Source organism: Trichosurus vulpecula, chromosome 3 (genome assembly GCF_011100635.1).
Source record: "Trichosurus vulpecula isolate mTriVul1 chromosome 3, mTriVul1.pri, whole genome shotgun sequence".
In the NCBI taxonomy this organism is placed as follows: Eukaryota; Metazoa; Chordata; class Mammalia; order Diprotodontia; family Phalangeridae; genus Trichosurus; species Trichosurus vulpecula.
This window is the reverse complement of record NC_050575.1, coordinates 122,943,904-122,964,133: the sequence shown is the minus strand read 5'-3', so window position 1 is coordinate 122,964,133 and position 20,230 is coordinate 122,943,904. Positions and strand designations below refer to the sequence as shown.

General features: G+C 37.0%; 1 protein-coding gene across 2 annotated transcripts in view; it reads left to right on the top strand.

The window, feature by feature from the left end:
• CDK5RAP2 (CDK5 regulatory subunit associated protein 2) overlaps positions 1 to 20,230 on the top strand; it is a 153,169-nt gene that overhangs the window by 77,210 nt on the left and 55,729 nt on the right. For both annotated transcript variants that reach the window (XM_036749546.1, XM_036749547.1), the window contains exons 15-20: positions 4,736 to 4,833; positions 7,237 to 7,367; positions 8,532 to 8,641; positions 10,274 to 10,393; positions 15,039 to 15,143; positions 17,452 to 17,639. In XM_036749546.1, the coding sequence (XP_036605441.1) occupies positions 4,736 to 4,833; positions 7,237 to 7,367; positions 8,532 to 8,641; positions 10,274 to 10,393; positions 15,039 to 15,143; positions 17,452 to 17,639 (752 nt within the window). The remainder of the gene's footprint in view (positions 1 to 4,735; positions 4,834 to 7,236; positions 7,368 to 8,531; positions 8,642 to 10,273; positions 10,394 to 15,038; positions 15,144 to 17,451; positions 17,640 to 20,230) is intronic.

Sequence of the window (20,230 nt, the reverse complement as noted above, 5' to 3'; positions counted from 1 at the left end):
TATGTCTTTTGTTTCTATATCACACTAATTTCCACATATGTTCCTTCCCCTAGCCTTTCCTAATAAGCTATCCCTTGTAACAAAAATTAAAAAAAAAAAGGCAGAAAAAAATTCAGTTAAATTAACTGTCACATTGACCATGTCTAATAATCCGTGCAATATTCTGTACTGTTAAATCTCATCCTCCACCTTGGCAATGAGAGAGAAATGCATTTCCTTAACTCTTCTTTGGGGCCAAGCATGGTTATTAGAATTATATAGTATACAGTTTTGTCTGACTGTTCTTTCAGTTGATACTGTTCTAGACATTGTGTATATTATTTTCGTGATTCTGCTCTTGTTTGCTCTTGTTCAGTTCATATTTTATGTTTCTCTGAGTTTTCATATCCGCTGTTTTTTATTAATGCAGTAATATTCTATTAATGTGTCACATTTTGCCATACCCCAATCTATGTACACTTACGTTGTTTTCAGTTCTTTACTACCACAAAAAGTATAGCCATGAATATATTTGCGTATATGGTACCTTTCCTTTTGTCTTGTTCCTCCTTGGAATATATACCCAGCAGTAGGATCACTGGGTCAAAAGGGCATTTTACTAACTTTTTTTTTCCTAACTCTAGATTGCTTTTCAGCATAGATGGACTTTCATGTCTTTACAATCTGTTTATAATTATGTTTATCTTTGTATAGTCCCTCCAGGGTAGACTATCTTTCACTTATATTTACTGATTTGCTGGTTGTGAGGCTTTTGCCTCAGTTTTAATTTTTATTTCTACTATAAATGATTTGGACCAGTCTTTCATGTGACTGTTACTAGATTGTTGTTCAGGCATGTCTGACTCTTTATGACTCCATAGCATGCCAGTGCTGCCCATGAGGTTTTCTTGGTAAAGATAATGGAATGGTTTGCCACTTCCTTCTCTAATAGATTAAGGCAAAGGTTAAATGACTTGCCCAGGGTCACAAAGCTAGTAAGTATCTGAGGATATATTTGAACTCCGGTCTTCCTCCAGGCCCGGAGCTCTATCCCCTGATCCACCTACTTGCTTCCCATTGCTAGTTAGCAATTGTTTATTCATATCTATTGACTGCTTATTTTCTGGGGTTATGATTCTTGGTCCCTGTTATATTTATGTTAATTCTCTCATTGTCTTGGATGTCAGACCCTTATCAGAGATATTTAATGCAAACTTTTCCTAATTAACAGTTTTTTACCATATCCTAGCTGTATTGATTATGTTTGGTTTGAGAACTTTTTCAATTTCATGAATCTAAATTACCCATTTTTCTTCTGATCTCTTCTATCCCTTATTTGGTTAAGAATTCTTTCTCTAGTAATAATTGTGAAAGATACCTCCATCTATAATCCTCCAGTTTTTTTATATGATCTTTCATACTTGAGTTGAGTATTCATTTGGAACTTATTGTGTTTTATAATTTAAAGTCATGGTCTACCAGGGCCACATGTGGCCCCCGAAGCCCTCAAGTGTGGCCTTTTGACTGAATCCAAACTTCACAGAACAGTTGAGTTTGGATTCAGTTGAAGGGCCTGCACTTGAGGACCTAGAGGGCCACATGTGGCCTCAAGGCCACAGGTTCCCTGACCCTTGGTTCTAGGCCTATTTTTGGGAAAACTGCTTTTCAGTTTTCTTAACCATTCTTGTCAAGTAGGGATTTCCCTGATTAGTATGTGTATGTTCTTGGCCATATTTAGTTTTTAAAAATGTATGAAGTCTGTGAGATTTATAGTAAAAAATTCATGGTCAGACTAATTTTTTTTCAAATTGTAAATTTACAGAATCCTGATTTGTTACGTTGTAGGGTTTTTCTTTCTCTTTTGTGTATTTATTTTCCTTCCTCCAAAAATGTTATATTTCAGCTGTTTACAGGGAAGGTTTGATGTCCTAAATGATATGATATATATATATATATATATATATATATATGTATGTATGTATGTGTGTGTGTGTATATATATATACATATATATATGTATATATATGGCAATTTACAAGCCTTTAAGTGCCATATAAATATTTGTTTTTATTTTTATTATCATTATGATTGACATCCCTGCAGACCCAGGACACACTATAATTAGTGTCATTTGTCCTTTGTTTATCTTTATGTTAATTGTAGAAATTTGAGAATGAATGTTGGATGATAAGGAATTGAAGAACAGAGCAAATATTTTAGTGATATTTAATTTGTTGTAGTCAGAATCATAATTAGTGCAGTAGTTATTGATGTGGTGGAAACATTGTAGCTGATATGTCCTCAGGAATGGAATTAATGCAGTTGTCACAAGGCTGCTTTAAATTTATTTTTAACTTAATATCAATTTAAATTGATATATGCTTGTTTATTGACTGTCTTCTTTACTTCTGGGAAGTAATTTCCCTTTCTGCCTGAGCTTTGTTTCTTAAGATTATGGTGAACACATTGTAGTGGTTTCATTTGGGCCGTTGAAGTTTGTGTTGATGACAGACACTTGTCTCTTGGACTGGTTCATTTCCTGATTTTGATGAGGTGTAAATTCATCATCTCTTGTTCTTGCCTAAGTTTCTTGGCACTTGAATCCTTTTGAGATGAGACCTTTGGTTTAATCAGCTGTTCTGAAGAAGCCAAGTGAATTTATTCTAATGGGGTATGATTTAGTGTGTTAGAATAGGGTAATTTATGAAATGGCATCCTACATCTCTGCAGTTAATTTAGCTAACATGGGTGAGCAATTTTCTCCTAGCAAGAGGTTTACTCACTTTGGCTTACCTTAGGCTAGGTAAAATATTCTCAGGAATTCCTCTTCTAAACATTCATGTCATCAGTATTTTTTTAGACCAGACTTGTTATGGGATTTTATGATTCGACTTATCTTCTCATTGAGCAACTCCCCTTTTCCAGTGCAGATCAACACCTGCTCTCATATTTAAAGTCTTAGAGTGTTTTTGAGGCCTGAGAGTGTAAATGCTTGTAGCCATGATGTCATGGGAGGGTGGGTACTTGAACCAATGTTTTCCTGACTTCAAGATCCAGCTCTTTATCCATTTTGCCTTGCTGATTTTTATATAATCAATTTATTCATTGAATCTGAATTTTAGACTTGGAAATAAATTTAGAGATCATTTAGCCTAATCTCTTCATTTTGCAAATGGAGAAATTGAGGCCTAAAGAGGGGAAATGGCTTGCTTCTACATCATTTGTCTCCTTTACTCACACAATCACCATCTTTGGTTTGGACCCTCCTCACCTCTTAACTGGACTATTGCAATAGTCTGTTTGGTCACCCTTACTGAAATGACTCTTCCCCACTCCAATCCATCCATTACACAGCCACCTAACTGATTTTCCTAAAGCATAAGTCTGATTATGTCCACCTATTCTCTGCCCTTTTAGTCTTTTTACATATTACTCACCTCTACACATGTAATGATCTAGCCATACCTATCTAATTAAATTACTCTTCCTCACTTTTAAGATCCCCTCTCCTTTCTCTACCTTTTTACTTGCTGTCCCTAAAGTCTGGAATGCTCCCTCCCCTCCGCTTCTTTCAGGTTTCCCTCAACATTTAGCTTAAGTGCCACCTGATAAGTGAAGCCTTTCCTGATCCCAAGATCCTAGTGCTTTACTTTCCAAAATTAAATTAATTTTGTTTACGTATGATTATATGTGCTAGGTTTTCTAGTACTTGAACCCTTAGAATTTTCTGAGGAGGACCACCCACTTTTTGTTTCCCTAAAGGCTGTAGGTCACAGAGAATGATTGTTTATAGTAAAACCCTGGAGTGGATCAGAAGAGGGGGCACCAGGGACAACTCTGGTTTTCCCCCTCTCCTTACAGGTAACCTGCAGATTGTGGAGAGGAAGGTGCAGTAGCAACAACTGACTTGGTCCACCTGGTCAGTCTTAAGGATCTGCTTGTTGACTCTGCCTGGTTCTGTATATAGTGCACCAAAGCAGAAGTGTGCAGGGGCAAGATTGCAGAGCGCCATATGAAATGGAATTATTGAACATAGGGGCACTTAGAGGTGCTGAATTCCAGTTAGAAACTATGACATTCACCATGATTTCCATAAGACTGTGACATTTCTAGTAGTTTGGGTAAGGCACTTATTATGATGAAGCTGGTAGTTTAGCATTCTCAACACATAATTGGCAGCCAGTGCCTTTATTTTATCATGTAATCTTTTTGGACTAGAAATCAAATAGCATTTTCTCCTAGAATATCTTGATTCTAGAAAAGCAATAGTTTAGCAGACATCCACAGAGCATTTTCAGAGCTTTTCCCCCAGCGAGCTAATGCTTTACATAAGGCCCTCAAAATACCTGTCTTGCCATATCACTTTGGTTGGGTCGTTAATTTCCACACTTTCAAGAGTGAGGGGGCTGATAAAAAGCACTTTTTGTACTGTTGTAAAAATGATGAACAGCTGCTCAGATGGGTGAATGTTTCGTGACAGGCAAATAACAGAACTATTAGTCTTCTTTAATAACAGCTGTTTATACTTTGGATGAATAGCTTTCAGCTTCAGCTCTGTACTATATGATAGACAACTGTTCCTCACTCCTCCTGCAGATGGTGGTCTCTAACTGTTACTTAGTCCAAGATTGCCACAGTTGTTTTTCTAAATATGTATTTTTCAAATCCTACATATATGTGTTTGCATGGATGTTGTATACAGATAAATACTTTTAACAATCCTTCCTTAATATCATATGTCCATTGTTGTTTTCAGGAAAAGCAAGGCTCTGAGTATGAAGAGCTGATTCATGCTTTAAAAAAAGAGCAGCACATTTATTCTGATTTAGTAAAAGCCCTGAGAGACTCAGACAGGTAAGTGTTTTAAAATTTCACATACAAAAGAATATCTTGGAAAAATCTTGTAGCATTGGCAGTAGCAGCAAATCTATACCATTTGACATAGCAAAAGGACATGGAAAATGATGGAAGTGGTTGGACAATTACCACTTTATCAGTTTATTTAGCAATCTGATTTATTCTCTTTCTATCAAGAAGACTATGTTCTGAATGGGACATTTTGCAGCTTACAATAAAGCTATCATGCAGACTTAATTTTTACATGAGATTATTTCTTTCTCAGTTAGGGAATTCATATCTTTGAGTACAGTGTCAAGTCAGTAATACCATTCCTGCAGTTGAGAGGCCCTGGTTCTGGCCTTAGCTCTCCCATTAATTAATGGTGGGGACCTTGATAAGTTACTTTTGGTCTGTGGGTCTTCTTAAAAATAGAAGATTGGACTGGATTATTCTTTGGGTTCCAACATTCTGTGCTCTAAGGTTCCTTCCATCTCTGAAAAATTCTAGGGATTTATGTCTCATAATCTATAATAGAAGAACATTCTGGACAACTTTAAAACTCCAAGTTTAGAGGAAATGAAAATATGAAAATATGCATTTGAATTGTGTTCATTCTCAGTGTGGTCAACATTAAATATGTCTTCTTGGATATGGGCCTCTCTTGAAAGCCTTGGAGTTATCCCATCAGGGATTAAGGCAATCTTCAGGAATGTTAAGAGAAAGAGAGCAAATTTGATTTTAATTGTACAGTTTTTTCAACTAATAGTTCAAATATACTTTAGAGGACTACTGGACCATATAGGCAACTGTGTCCACCAGAATCACTTAGAGCTTTGGATTTTGCTGCTAGTTTTATGAAAAGAAAAAACAGGTCTAGGTTAGCTGGTGAGATTGTTTCTTAAAGTGTAATTGAATTCTGCCAGGGTAATTTACCAGGGGAATAACTACCAAGGATTCTTAAAAGCTTTTATGTTTATTGAATGTATGTCTTGTGGTGGGGTGCATAGTGTCTGCTACAGCGTCCTATTTTGCTTTATAGTTTATACTTTATATCTTGGATCACAAATATGGAGGGGTCTAGTTTGATAGAAACTACCTCAATTATTTCTTCTTGGGCTATATAAAAAAGGGTAGAAGAATCTCTTTTTCTTAACCTGTCAGTGGTTATCCTTGGGAAGACAGCTGCAAAGAAAATGACTAATTTTTCAGTTCATGCTTTTTAGTAAAAAGAATATTACTAATAATAGTTAACATTTATATAGTGCTTTAACATTTGCAAAACACTTTACAGAGATCATTGTATTTGATCCTCAAAACAGTCTTGTAGAAGAGGCACTGTTGTTCTTGTTTTGTAGCTGAGGAAATTGGAACGGAGAGAAGTTACATGATTTGCCCAGGATTAGACAGCCAGGGAGTATCTAGGCTTCAGAACCAGGTCTTCTGGACTCCTAGGGTTCTGTCCACTTAATACTATTCCTTGTGCTTTTTAATTGAAGAAAAACTTTTCACCCTTAGGACTGAAGAAGTTCCTACCCCCTTAAGTCATCAAAATGTGATCCTGAATTTGAAGGGACCTTAGAATGTAGGATATTAGAGAAGAGAAGCTCTTAGAGCTCTTTCTTTTAGAGATCGCTTAGCTTACCCTCTTCATTTTCAAGTGAAAAAATAAGCCTGGAGAGGGGAGAAGTGTTGCCCCAGGTTCCCTAACCAGTTAGTGGTCATAAAGAATCACTTTCCCTAGAGAAGAGAAAGAGAACTTTTGTATAGCTTTCAAAAAAGCATTACTCTTTTTGTTTGGGGGAGTATTAATGTTAGATCTAGGTGTGTATACTTTTCACCTTGTCAAAAAATAGAAGAGAGAATGAAGCAATTGTTTCTCCCAGTGCCTAATAGCAGGAGTTTAGCTAAAACAGTCTTTCTTTTTTTCTGGTAAAATTCCTCCTCAGTGCTGTGCTGTGACATGATGGTAAGATTTTCTCTCTGCCTTCCAAATTGATCATTATTATTGTCATGAGATGGAACCAGGGAAAAGTTCTGAACAGAGTTCCTTCCCTAGTAGGGAAGGCTGCTTTACAACATACAGTTCTTCAAGCAGTCAGCATAGAGGATTAGTTATAATGGTTTATTTTCATCTCAATAGACATTGATTTATGTGTGTAACTCTGTGGATGAAGAGGATAGAAATGTCTGAAGGGGGAAGTAGCAATTGCTTCTGTGGAATACATCCACAGAAGAAACAATACATGAAGGTTTAGAGAAACCTTCATGTCAGACTATGGGCTATGGCATAAGAGTAAAATCTTTTTCCCTGTTTGGAAAGAAGACTTTCTAGGTCTTTTAACATATAGTATATGTTATAATTATGAGGTAACAAACTGTGTTTGGTTTTATAATTTTTTGTATCTTGCTTTTGCAAAGTATCAACAGTGTGCAGGCCGAATTAAACAACATTTTTTCACTGCGAAAGCAGCTAGAAGATGATGTCCTGTCTTACCAGACCTTGCGCAAGACCCTAGAGGATCAAATTAATGAAATTAAGAGGCAAGAAGGTACAGTGACTTGTAAATTCATGGTTAATTAGGCCTTTTCCTGTACTCCATCCCTTTCGCTTTGACTGCTTTGCATGAACTTTGAGAACACAGGATCTACGAAAATTTTATTGATAACCCTTTGTGCTGGCCTCCATTTTGTTTTTAGTACGAGTACTCAGCTGCTTCAGCAGGCAAGGTATATGCACAGGGACCCTCTTTTTTTTTTCCTCTTGAAGGAAATTTTAGTAATTCTGTGGCACTTCAGCTGCAGTGATGATTTCAAACTGCTTACAGTTCCTACCATCAGAATTTGCTGTTTTCTGCATAAGTTACGGATCCCTGGCTCTTTGTAATCTTGTGGCTAGAGGGTCACTTTCCCAGCTGGGGAATTTTCACATTTTTACTGCGATCTGATTGACAGCCCTTGTTGAGAGGCACAGACTTTGTATACCATGATACACATTTAGAAGAGCTGATAGAGCTATGTCAGATAGATCTTTTACCATTTTGAATTAAGCCCATTGGAGACATTTCATGGTTCCTTCACCTGAGAGCAGAGTGTCATCAGAGATTTAATTCTGTTGAGGTGGGAGTGGGGGGAGATTATGATTTAGCTTTGATTAAAGTTAAATTCCAAGTGTAGATGTGTTTGCCCACGTTTCTTTAAGGCTAGACTGTAACCTATTTGGAACAGATAATTATGCAGTTGCTGCTGTGTATAGATTTACCTTCATCTTAGACTCATGCCTAAGTCATTCATGGTCTCACTCCTCTGTGAAGAATGTGGGGGCCAATGAGTGTTAAGTTTTGCCATGTAGTATAAATGCTATAACTTGGTTTACCTATAGCTTCTTCCCCTTGAGGTTTGCAGCTAATATTCTCATTATCTTAACTAAATTAGAATAACTTGAGGTCTTGCTTGTAGTGCATATTTTCAAGCACAACAATTATTGCATAAGTTATAATTCAATTAAAAAACTGGTAAGCCCAATAGGATAGGGCAAATGCCCCAAAGGAAAAGAGGGGAAAACAGTCTTCCACTCTAAAGGTACTAACTTGTTTCAAAGTGCCTCTGCTTGCCCTTCCAGAGTTAAGTCTAAGGTTGGCTTTGTTAGAAGGCTTAACTTCGTTTGTGTCACTCATCAATAATATTTCTGACATTCTTTTTTTCTCTTTTGACAGAAGAATCCATTTCATTTTATAGTGATCAGACGTCCTATTTGAGTATTTGCATTGGTGATCATGATCGTTTCCAGACAGAACATTTGTCTCTAGAAGAACTTAAACAAAGGGTATTAACTAGTGGGCTAATTTGCTCCCTATTAGAGCTGAGTTTTTCCTTTATCATTTCTAGCAACAGTCTCAGAAAAGAGACCCTAGATTTGTGAAGTCTTATTACTTTTCTCCCTCCTATTAAATAATTTTACTAAAACAGTAAAAGTTTGCATTATCTTTAAACTGGAGGTAATCATGTTAGGTTGCCAATCAGTGTTAGCATTTCTGGAACTCCTTGATTGGAAATGCCCTCAGAGTCTGTGACATTAAATTGGCCTATTAAATTGGCATGATTTATGTGATTTCAGTGTTTTGGAATCCTTAGGTAACTGAGGGTAAGTGTGATTATATTGAGCACTGGTCTCAGTTGAGTTCATACTGTGATGGTCAATTCCACTAAACTAAAAAAGTCCATATATAGCATATGTTTGTTAAGTGCTGCTTGCATGCCCAGCACTATGGTAGTTACTGTGGGTAATATAAAAGAAATAGAAATACCAGTCAGGCAGAAAATGTGGGTAATACTCATGAGGAACTTAGTCTTGTTGGGACAGACAAGATATAATACACAGAAGAACAATGACGAATAAAAGCTAGTACTTGATAACTAGTGGTTCGTACTGTGAGTTCATTGAGTTCAGCAAAAGGATAGATGAGTCCATTTCTCTTCTGAACAGTGAGACCAACCTCTTGCACTCATGGATAACCTGGTATGTGTGACTGATTTTTATGGGCCTATAGCTTCTTTCCTCTGGATCATTGTAGTTTCTTTTCTTCAAAATGCCAAAAAAACAAAACAAAACCAAAAAAAGTTCTTAATGAAAATGTACAAAAGGAGGAAGGAACAGTTTCCTAATTCAGATGTACTTATTTGCCCAGGTCCCTTGCTTCTTTTGTGAAAGAAGCCTTTTCATTTTTGTTTGTTTCCATATTCTAGATTTTGCCCATACCCTTTTTCTCTAATTCCTTTCACTCTCATTTTCTACCTGTTGAGAATCTACTCATTCTTCAGGTCCTAGTTTTAGTGCCGTTTTGTTCATGAAGTGTTCCTTGAACATTGTATTTTAGCCTTAGAGTGAGCTTCCCTCTCTCTGAGTTCCTTTAGCACTTATTGTTTAAGCCATTTATTGGCCCATCAATGCCTAAAGATGTGATAAGGTAATGAGACTGAATTCTTAACAAGCAGACAAGACAGGGAGAAGAAAGGGGAGGAAAGAAGGAGAACAGGAGGGTGAGTTTGGGGAGAGACAAAGACACAGAGAGAAGTAATGGGTGAGTGTGTTTCCAGTGGGTTAATATTTTCCAGAATCTCCTGTTCATCATCCACACTACTAATGCATTCTGCTTAGTCGTGGTAAAGCTTATTAGGAAAGGCTCAGTTCCTATTTTGGCATTCCTGAGTAGCTGGAAAGGCCCCTGTTATTCCCTTTGATTTTTCTGATTGTCTGCCACTTGGTAGAGCAGGAAGATTAAGCAGTTATGTGATAGTTTAATGTGATCTGAGTATATCAGGAAGATAGAGCAGGTTTTAATAATTATGGCATTGCATAACTTGTTTAGTATTGGAGTCTAGTTTGGAGTTTAGTATTGGAGTTAATAGATTTATTAAAATGAAATATATACCTCTTCTTTCTCTCTATTGCGTTTAGGTTAATGAACTAGTGATGATTGTGAAGACATTGTATTCGGATAACCAAGACCTCAGAAAAACTCTTTTTGAACGCTCCTGTTTGAGTGCACAGGAAAGTGGCACATTAGCCCAAAGTGAGGTAAGCTTTGTTCCATTAAAAGTTAAAAAAAAATTTTTATTTTAAAAAAAAGTCTCGGTCTCTCTATCTCCCCCAACCTGGGAGTGCAGGGGCTCTTCTCAGGCCTGATCCCAGTATTGATCAGCTCAGGAGCTTTGATCTGCTTCATTTTTCTGACCTGGGTGGGTTCATCCCTCTTTAGGCAGCCTGTTCTTGGGGCTCAGGGGGAACACTCAATAGGCTTAGCCCACTGCAGTTCAGAACTCCTGAGCTCAAGTGATCCACCAGCTTCGGCCTCTCAAGTAGTTGGGATTATAGGTTTGAACCATTATGTCTGGTTATTAGAGCATTTTTTTTTTCCTTTCAAAAGGCAGAATCTGTGTTGAGGGCTTCAGGAATTTAGCTCTTAAGTGATAGTAGGATCAGCTTTTCAAACAGGCACTTTGCCATTGAAGTGATTCAATGAACCTGGTTTTGAATTCCCATGCCTCTTGTATAGAAATCAAAGCCCTCAGAGTTTGAATCATGCTTATATATGGTGGTCACAGAAATGAAATATCCAGTTTCATAGTGCTGTCTTAGCAAAATGATATGGAATTATTGAAATACTTTGGTAGTATGAATGTAGCCTTTATCAATTGCCAGTTAAAAATAAGCAAATAATTAATTTTTAGTTTTGGAATGAAGGCTTCATTGAATCATTCATAGGCTTATTTTCTCATTAACTGTACTGAAGACCATTCATCTCAACTCAGGTTTAGTGAATGGATGTCTCATTCACCTCCAGGAACTTACCCTCATAAGATACTGTCATTTTGAATTCTCATTTCTGTGACCTTTTGTCCCTTTGATTTTTTATCCCTGGCATGTGATGAAGGTGAAGGTGAGGAACACTATCACTTGCTTCCCTTTAATCTCCATACCTGCACCTAAGTTCCTACGGAAGTATACTGAATCATGAAATGTATTAGTGTGTGTTGTTACAAATACAGCTGATTTGCAGAATGTGGCTGGCTCTTTAATTTGTTAGCTGGTATTGTTACAGAAGACAGCTCTCTTCCCCATGGAGTGTGTGGCAGGGTGCAACAGGCACTACTCTTACTTCTGTCCCTTGGGGTGCTATAAAATCTGTTCGGTTTTATGTCACCTTTAAGCAAGCTTAGACTGGAAAATAGATGAATGTAGACCATGGCTCCATTGCCCCAATTTTGCTTCTTTTCCTTGGCTACAAGATCAAGAGAAGCTCAAAGGTAGTTTATGTCACTCTCGACCATCTGCTTTCTTTGAGGAAGAGAACATTATTGATTCTAACCTCCAGGGCACCAGATAATTTTGAAAACTAAGCATATTCTCAGGTTGTTGAGGAAAAAAGCATTCTTTAGGTTTGTTTCCTCCAAGGAAATGTTTTTAATAATGAAGTTATTGTCAGAGTTCATTTGATCTTGAAATTGTGGGATTTTATTTTTTGGTTGTTGCCCTTTAAAAAATAACTGTTAAATGTGGTTCTGACTGTCTTTAGAGAGCATCATCTTTCTCTTCCTGTTCTGAGATCTTAATACTAAAAAAATTCAAATTAGAGAGATTTGTCATAATGCTATTTTAGGTCCTCACCACCTCTCACCTAGATTATTACAGTAGCTTAATTGGTCTCCTTCTAGTTTCTACTCTCTCCCATTTGTCCTTTATATAGATGTTAAATTAATATTCCTAAAGCACAGGGCTGACCATTATGCTCCTCAACAAACTTCAGTGGCTCCCTCTCACTGCTAAGATAAAATGCAAACTCTTTTGGCATTTAAATCCCTTCACAATTTGGCTTTATCCCATCTTTCCAGTCTCATTTCACATTGATACGCCCTGTCATACCTACTATGTTCCACCCAAACTAGTCTATTTCCTATTCTCTGTTCTTATCATTTCATTTCATTTCCTTTCTCTGGCCTGTAATGGTGTGATCCTATTCCTTACCTTCATTAAGAATTCCAAGCTCTCTTCAGGGCTCAGCTTGAGTGCCTTTCCCACACAAGACGTTTTCTGAAATCACTACTTGTTAGTGATGTTCCACAATCATCTTTTTATTTGCTTTGTATTTTTCCATCTACATTATAATATAAACTCTTTGAGGTCTGGAATTATTTTGTTTTTGTTTTTCTGTCTCTGGCATCTAGTAAAATGCCAGGCACATTGCATTAATAAATGCTTGTTGAGTTAAATTTTCAGTATATGCTTCAATTTGATATTCTCTGTAAGTTGCCCTATCATTTGTAGCCCTATCATTTGAAGTCCCTTTGGCCCCCTAAAAATGGAATTTGAAAATTAGTGTAGAAGGGATGGGGCATCAGAGAGTGATGCCATATTTATGATTATCTTTGGGGAAAAAAAACCTTGCTTCCATATACTTGTTTATTAGTATAAGAGAATTCTTTTTAGATGTGATGGTTGCAGGCTAATCAGTGACTAGTAGAAACATAACTCTCAAGGGCTTAGTGGTTCAGTAGCATTTTTTTTTAACTCAAGTGCTAGCCAATCGAGCATTTTGAAGAATTGTGTACAATCTTTCCCTTCAGGTAACTTATGATTAGAAACTTTTTTTAAGTTTTAGAAAGATTTTCAATAGCTAGCTATAAAGACAAATTGGAACCTGTTCCCAGAGGAGGGCAACTAGTATGGTGATGATACCCCAAGTATGATGTCTTATGAAAAAGAGTTGCTGGATATTCTCTTCTAAAAGAAGATAAGACTTAGGGGCTATCTATTTACTGTTATCACATGGCTGAAGGGCTTTCATGGGAAAGAAGGAGCAGATTTATGGGCAGAACAAGGGGGCAAGGTAGAGGGAGGTAGATTTTGACTCAAAATAAGAAAGTATTTTCTAATTAGCGCTATTCAGCAATGGAATGAGATACATTCAAGCAGAAGCTGAATGACTACCATCCCAAATATTTTAGAGAGAATTTCTGCTTGATTTAGACTGGATGATTCTTTCTACTCCTGAGATGCTATGATTGTATGAGTTTATGCTTAATCCTGAACTGGCCAGACAGTTCAGTCCATTGGATTAGATTGACTCCCTGGATATGCTGATACATTACAAATTTTCATAAACATGAATGGGAAGGATACTGATATATGCCCATAGTTGAAAACCTTGCTTAATCAGACTATCTTAGGAATATCGTGGCCAACAATTATATTGAAAAATATTTTTGTTTAATAGTTCACCTCTTTAGAGTGATTTAAAATTTATAATGAATTTTTCTTTACAGCAGCTTTCTAAAATAGCTGATGCAAGTATAAGTATCTCTGTTTGATAGATGGCATCACTGAGACTCAGAAGTTAAGTGAATAGTCCATAGTCATGTAGCTGCTATGGGGTAGATCCCTTGTCCAATGTTTTTTTCTCTATCTCATTCCTCACTTAAAAATCTTTCTTAAATTGTCTTATTAAATAGAGTGTATTGAACATAATTCAAGCTTGGTTCAATGACTGAGGATCTTGCAATACCTTAGGATCATCATTTTGAGCACCAGTTCCCTCAGGTCCTGGACTGTAAATGTAGATGCAGAAGGCAGAGTTGAATGAGGCCTGAATCTAGGATTAGTTTTGACTAAATCCTAAATATTAGTTTGTTTTCTTCTATTGTGCCCCTTTTGGAAGTGGAATTCAGAAAACAAAATTTAATTCATTTGGGATTCCAATGAGTTGCCTTCCAGTAAAGGTTTCTTTATGGTAAATAGGGAATAATATGTGAAAGATGAAAGCCGGGTTTAGAGGGTTATAGAATTGACTGACTGACCAATGGCAGAGATTCACTAAGTAAATTGTTGGGGTATATTTCCACAGCTCTGAAAGGCTATATCTTTTTTCTGGGAATGGCCAGTTCCATTTTTCACTTGGAAGAGCCAAGCCCAAGTACTTGTGAACATAACTGTGTATCTGTTGAGGCCAAGCAATTACCACAGTCCTCTAAAGAAGCATTTTCTAATCTGTTACATGATTAGCAAAGAAACTTCCTAAATTTGAATTTTTAAAAAAGTATTAGACCTTAATACTGTCTTTTTAAATAAAATTCCTTTCGTTCTAAAACTAGACATATTCTTCTGGCTTCTGTGCATTCATTAGTGATTATAAGTCTTTGTCAGCAAAGTGGCAGTATAACTGGTACTGGCCCTTTCTCCTTTTGGGTGTATGACAGTTGAGAAAAGTGGTTTGTTTGTTCTCTATAAGTAAAAGTGATGCATCCATTTGGCATGTTGTAAATTTCCTTTAATACCTTCTCAGGACTTTATGTCTTCAATTCCATCAATAGTAGTATCCTTAATTCTCTATACTTTTGTGTAATTTATGAGTGAATTTAGCCTGCATAGAGTGAAGAAACACCAGCAAAGCAAGAGACAAAATACTCAATTTCAAACAATTTGATGAAAACAGAGAGAAGTGGTAAGAAAATGTTTCTGACTTATTTCCTAAGGAAAGGGTTCTGCAAATTGTTCGTGGTTCTAGGTAGCCTTTTGTGGTTTTGGAATTAATGAGCCTAATTTGGTTAATTTTTATTTTAGCAGTTTGGCTTTTTAAAAACTTTGCTTTTTATATGTTATCAACTCTTAAAATATTCATGCAACACATTTTTTTTGTTCCATTTTCTCATCATTTTATCCTCTCTAGATCTTGGGGAGTAAGGAAGATGAGGAAGATGCTACAAAAGCTGAAGATGTTGATGATGATGAGAAGAACTTACTGAGTAGTCCCCAGTCACTGTGGGGCAGTGAGGTAGGGTTCTATTTGCAAGTCTGGAAGTTAACACCCTCTCCCCTCCCTCCTCATACCCCTTCGGCATCTTTATTTATAGCAGTATTTTCCAGTTTTGATTTGCCTGTAAACTGTTACTACATAGAATATTAGCAGTTGAGGAGAACTTAGAAATGGGGAAACTGAGACTCAGGTGAAAAGATTTGCCCAAAGTCATACAACACTATTAAGCTGTTGAGTAGGGTCCAGATCCTTGCCTTTTGTCTCTTAGCCTTTGTTTCTTTTCCGTGGTCTCACTGCCTCCCAAAATGGAGCTCATTTCCGTAACAAAACTGGGCTTACCTTTGGCATCCCCAGGCCTTTCACCAGAATGTATACTATTTGTAGAGTTAGAAAAGATAATTTTAATCACATAAAGGTTAGCTCAGAATAGTTCTTTGGGCTCCCCATGAACTTTTGGTTACAGCATTTTTCTGTATTTCCCATAAGATATTGAACTTTTCTGTGCCTAATCTCTGGAATGTTGTTATTGACCTGGATCTTGAAGGCCCCCGCTAGTTCTAAGATTCTGCATTCTGAGCTTCCTTCCAGATGTTAGGTTCTTTGCTTGCTCTATATTTTGGAGCAAGAGATAAAGGGATGGGGGAAGGGAAATGTGAGCCTATAGGTTTGTTTTTCATGGATGGTGCAACTTAATATACAATTCTATTGAAGAGGTGGAGGGGAAGTGACATTAAAATGAAGACACTTGTACTCAGCTAGAGTCCCTGGCTTCTACTTTGTATTAACTTTCCTAATCAGGAGTCTTTAAAGCCGGGTAGTGATAAATAATTCATTATAAATAAGGGGATATGCTTTTGAGAGGCTTGTGTTCTATTAAGACAAAAAGCAAACCCTTAATATCAGGAGCAGTGAAGTAGGAGGAAAATTATTTATAGGAAATTTACAGCTTTACAATAAGAGAAAGAATATTAATTGCTGCACTTCAAGGCATGCCTAGTACAAGCCTTAACTAGATTCAACTTCATGCAGTTCCCAAGGGGACTTCAGTGACCTAGGAAGGTGGATTCATAAATAACATCTTTATGGGATTTATGAACTATCCACCTTCCAAATTAGACAAATCAAAGTGAAGTTAATTAGTATGTGTATATAAGGAATGTAAAATAAGAGTGAATTATAAAATATAATGAAAATCTAGGTAAAATATTTAGTGGCTTATTTATACTACTCTCTTTAGTAGTTTTCATAGTACCTATAAAGATTTCAAAGCATATGCAATTTCATTCGTATAGAAAACTCTTAATAACTGCCTGCTGTATTCAATGCACTATATTGGATATTGGAGGGAAGATAGAAAGATTAAGAGACGTGTCTTTGCATTCCAGGAGCATACCCTCCAATAGGGGAAGTAAAACCCTTATATAAATAAATATACAAATTAGAACACAGGAGTATAAAGTGGCCTCACCCAGAGCCTTTCGTGATTGACTTAGTATTCTCTTCTTTCTCAAATTGGCGTGTATGTATATATTCACTGATAGTATAATCAAATCCCCCAGTAGAATGTAAGCCACTGGAGGGTGGGGACTGTTTTAAAATTTTGTCTCTTTCTCCAGAGATCAGATGAAGATAAAATCATATCAGACCTGATATCCTTAACTCACTGTTCCCGAGGCCTGCCTGGAATGGCCCTAAATAACATAAATTTTGACCATGTTCTTTGTTCAGCCTCCACAGAGATGCTAGAATACTCTGGCTGAGGTTGACAAGGAACTTTTCCACAGTCACTGAGCCAATCTGTGAGAGAATTGTTTGTGATAATGTATGTAAAGAGCCATATTTGTAGGGTTGTGTAATGTCTGCCAAGTGCTTTGCAAGCCTTAAAGCGCTGGATAAATGCCCGCTATTATTGTTATTGCTCTTGTTCTTATTAGGAGACACACCAGGTCTTAGCACACCAGCTTGCAAATCATCTCGTAGACAAGGGATCAGCATTCTCTCACAGGTGCTGGGCTGGAGTTGTGATTGCTTTCCTTCCAGGGTCGTGGAGTCAGTTTAGTGAGAGAAGCAGACTTGAATGCAAATAGACCATTGTTAAAAGCAGTTGATGGAAAGGGGTGATGCTGCTATTGGAGGGAACACTAATTATGCTCTGAGAGCTCTGGCAGGTGGTCAGTCTAGAGATTCTCAAAACAGGAGCAATGGCTAATTGAGCTTCATCATAGTACAAAGCCATGCTTGGCACATGTGCCTGCAGGGTGCTGATATCTGTCAGTCAAATATGTAAGAACTCATACTTTGGTTGATTGAATCATTTTTTCCCTAGGTTGCATCGGACTATTCTAAACCTTTCTGTAAAAATGGATATTCAAGGAATCAGGATGCTTCTCAGCTAGATTTTGATGTAGTTGGTGACTCTTATAGCCCCAAAGACAAATGTCAACATGGAGACGAGGAGATGAAGTTGTTCCCTTCGCCTTTAAATGAAAATAGAACATTATTGCTGGAGCCCAGGTATGTATGAGGTTTGTGCTTTGCTTTTGACAGTGTTTCTAGTTGAAAGAAGAAAAAAGTAATTTTGTTGAAGTGAATTTAGATAATGGCACTGTCTAATTTACCTGAGAGAGAGACTGAAATGGTTCTGAAGGAATCTTGCCAATCATGCAATTAAGTAATTAGACTGCATGCTATCAGTAGTAAGGGAAAGACAAAAAACATATGTAAATCCATTACAGAGATAAAAAAAAAGTTTCTCTCTGAGTATTGTCTAACTTTTGGAGAGAAGAATCAGTAGTATTTAAATTTCTTTTTGCTTTTGGAAGATCTTTTTAATATAAAGCAACTATGACTGTGGTGTTTAAAGTCTGGATTTAGCTATAAGTCTCTTCTTAGCAATTAGACCTGTCCAAGGATGGAATGTGCAGCCTCCTAAGGTAGTGATGTCACCATAGGTAGTCAAGTAGAGGTTGATCATGTGACAGGAGAAAACATTGCAGAGCTTATTTCTTGACGGGAAAGTGCTGTAGGGTGTTTTCTTCTAAACTCATTTCAATAAGAAACATGATAAGCATATATTAAGTTTCAGGCACCCTGCTAGGTGCTAGAGATACAAAGACAAAAACTGTAAGAGTCCCTGCCCTAAATGAGCTTCCATGCCAGGAGGGGATGTAACATACATACAAATAAGTGTAGTACAAGGAAATTTGAGGAAGGAGAGAACACTAGGCAGTGAAGGAGTCAGGGAAGACTTCTGATAGGACAGGGCACCTGAGTTGAGCCTTGAAAGATGAGAAGAATGCTGAGAAGTATAAATGAGGAGGGAATGAAGTATGTTCTGGGTAAGGGGAGTGGGACTGCACAACTTTAGCAGTATTTTAGAAGTTATCCCTTTAATGCATGACTATAAAAAAACATCCTTCCATTTCAGCATGACAGCAACAGTAGCCAGGCAGTATTCTCTCTTTTATAAATGTAGAAAATGAGTACATGGAAAATTGATTGAGGATACGAGGAAAATTGCCCATGTCTCCTGGGATAAGGCAAGCTGGGAATAGATCCCCAGAGTTTTTACTTGTTATTGGAGTGTGAAGATCTTTTTTCCTCTGTGGTTAATAAAGTCTTAGATTTTTGTGCATTAAGCAGAAATGTGATTCTGCTTTCTAGATTTACATAAACATGAACTCATTTCAGTTTTCGTCTCTTGGAGGGAGACTCGAGCTGTAAAATGAGCTGGTTGGACTGGATAAGACAGGCAGCATGACATAGTGGATAGAAGGCTGACCTCAGAGCCACGAAGACCTGAGTTAAAATTTGGCATCTGACACATGCTGTCCGTATGACCCTGGGCAAGTCCCTTCTCAGTGCCTGAGGGAAATCTAACACTAGAAGGTGCTAACCTGCACTGATTAGAAGGAGTTTCTTCATCTGAGGGTTTTTTATACCAATGAAATCGCAAGTCTAATCCCTAGTGCCTGTTTTCCTGGTTTAGGTGACCTCTACAATCCCTTCTAATCTCTAGCATTTTATTTTTCTAAAACCAAATCCCACACATTTACTTTTTTTTTTTTGGTAAAAGATTAGTTCTCAAACATCACCCCTATTGTTTTGTTAGAGGCCATTGACATGATTATGTTTGTTAATTATTTTATAATTTGTAGTGTCTGTGAAAACATGCCTGTTTTCTTTCTCAGTTAATGAGAAAACAACTGTTATGACTGGAAAAAAATGTCACTGACTCTGTTCATAGCATAAGTCTTTTTCATTGTTACCTCAAGAGTATAAAGATTATGAAAAAAAATTCTGACAAGTGAGAATTATTTTTCTTACAATAGTCATGGAGCAACATCAGTAAATAGTGAAATATGCAATCAGATTATATCTCAAAATATATATTTTGCATAAGAGAGATATTCTTTGATCGATTATTTTTTGTGAGTTTTGTGGTAACTGAAGCTAGTCTATTACATGTCTCTGAAACTTTGTAGTTGAAACAATCATAAGACTGTTTCCTCTTGTTGAATGAACATCTCCAGAATCTATTAGTCATCCTGCGATCCCAGTCATGAAACTCTGTATTTGTGGACCTTTTGTGAACATTTCAAAGTACGTGCACAACCTTGGTGAAAACCAATGATAATGTAATGAGCCGAAATGAAGAATAAAGGGTAAATGATTTGGGGATAAATTTGGATCCTAACTATTAAAAACAAAACCAAACCAAAAATCTTTGGTAGGAAAAACCTAGCATCTTAGAATTTGAAGGTGTGTTTGCTGTTCTGATTTGCACTTAAAGCAAGAATTTCTTCTCCTGTCACACGATCATCCAGCTTCCGCTTGAATACCCATGGTGACATCACTACCTTGTGAAACATCATGTTTCATTCTTGGATGGGTCTATTTGCTAGTGAGTTTCTTATACAAATTTTCTTCTTTGGAACATCTCCTTGTTGGTCAGTTCTTTAGAACATAGCAGAATTAATCCAGTTCTTTGAAATGCCAGCTTTGCAGATATTTGAACACTGAACATGCTTGTCTCCTCCCTTCCCCTCCCCCTCTATCCAGTTCTTCACCATCTTGAATGCCCTTCTGTGAATGCACACCAATTT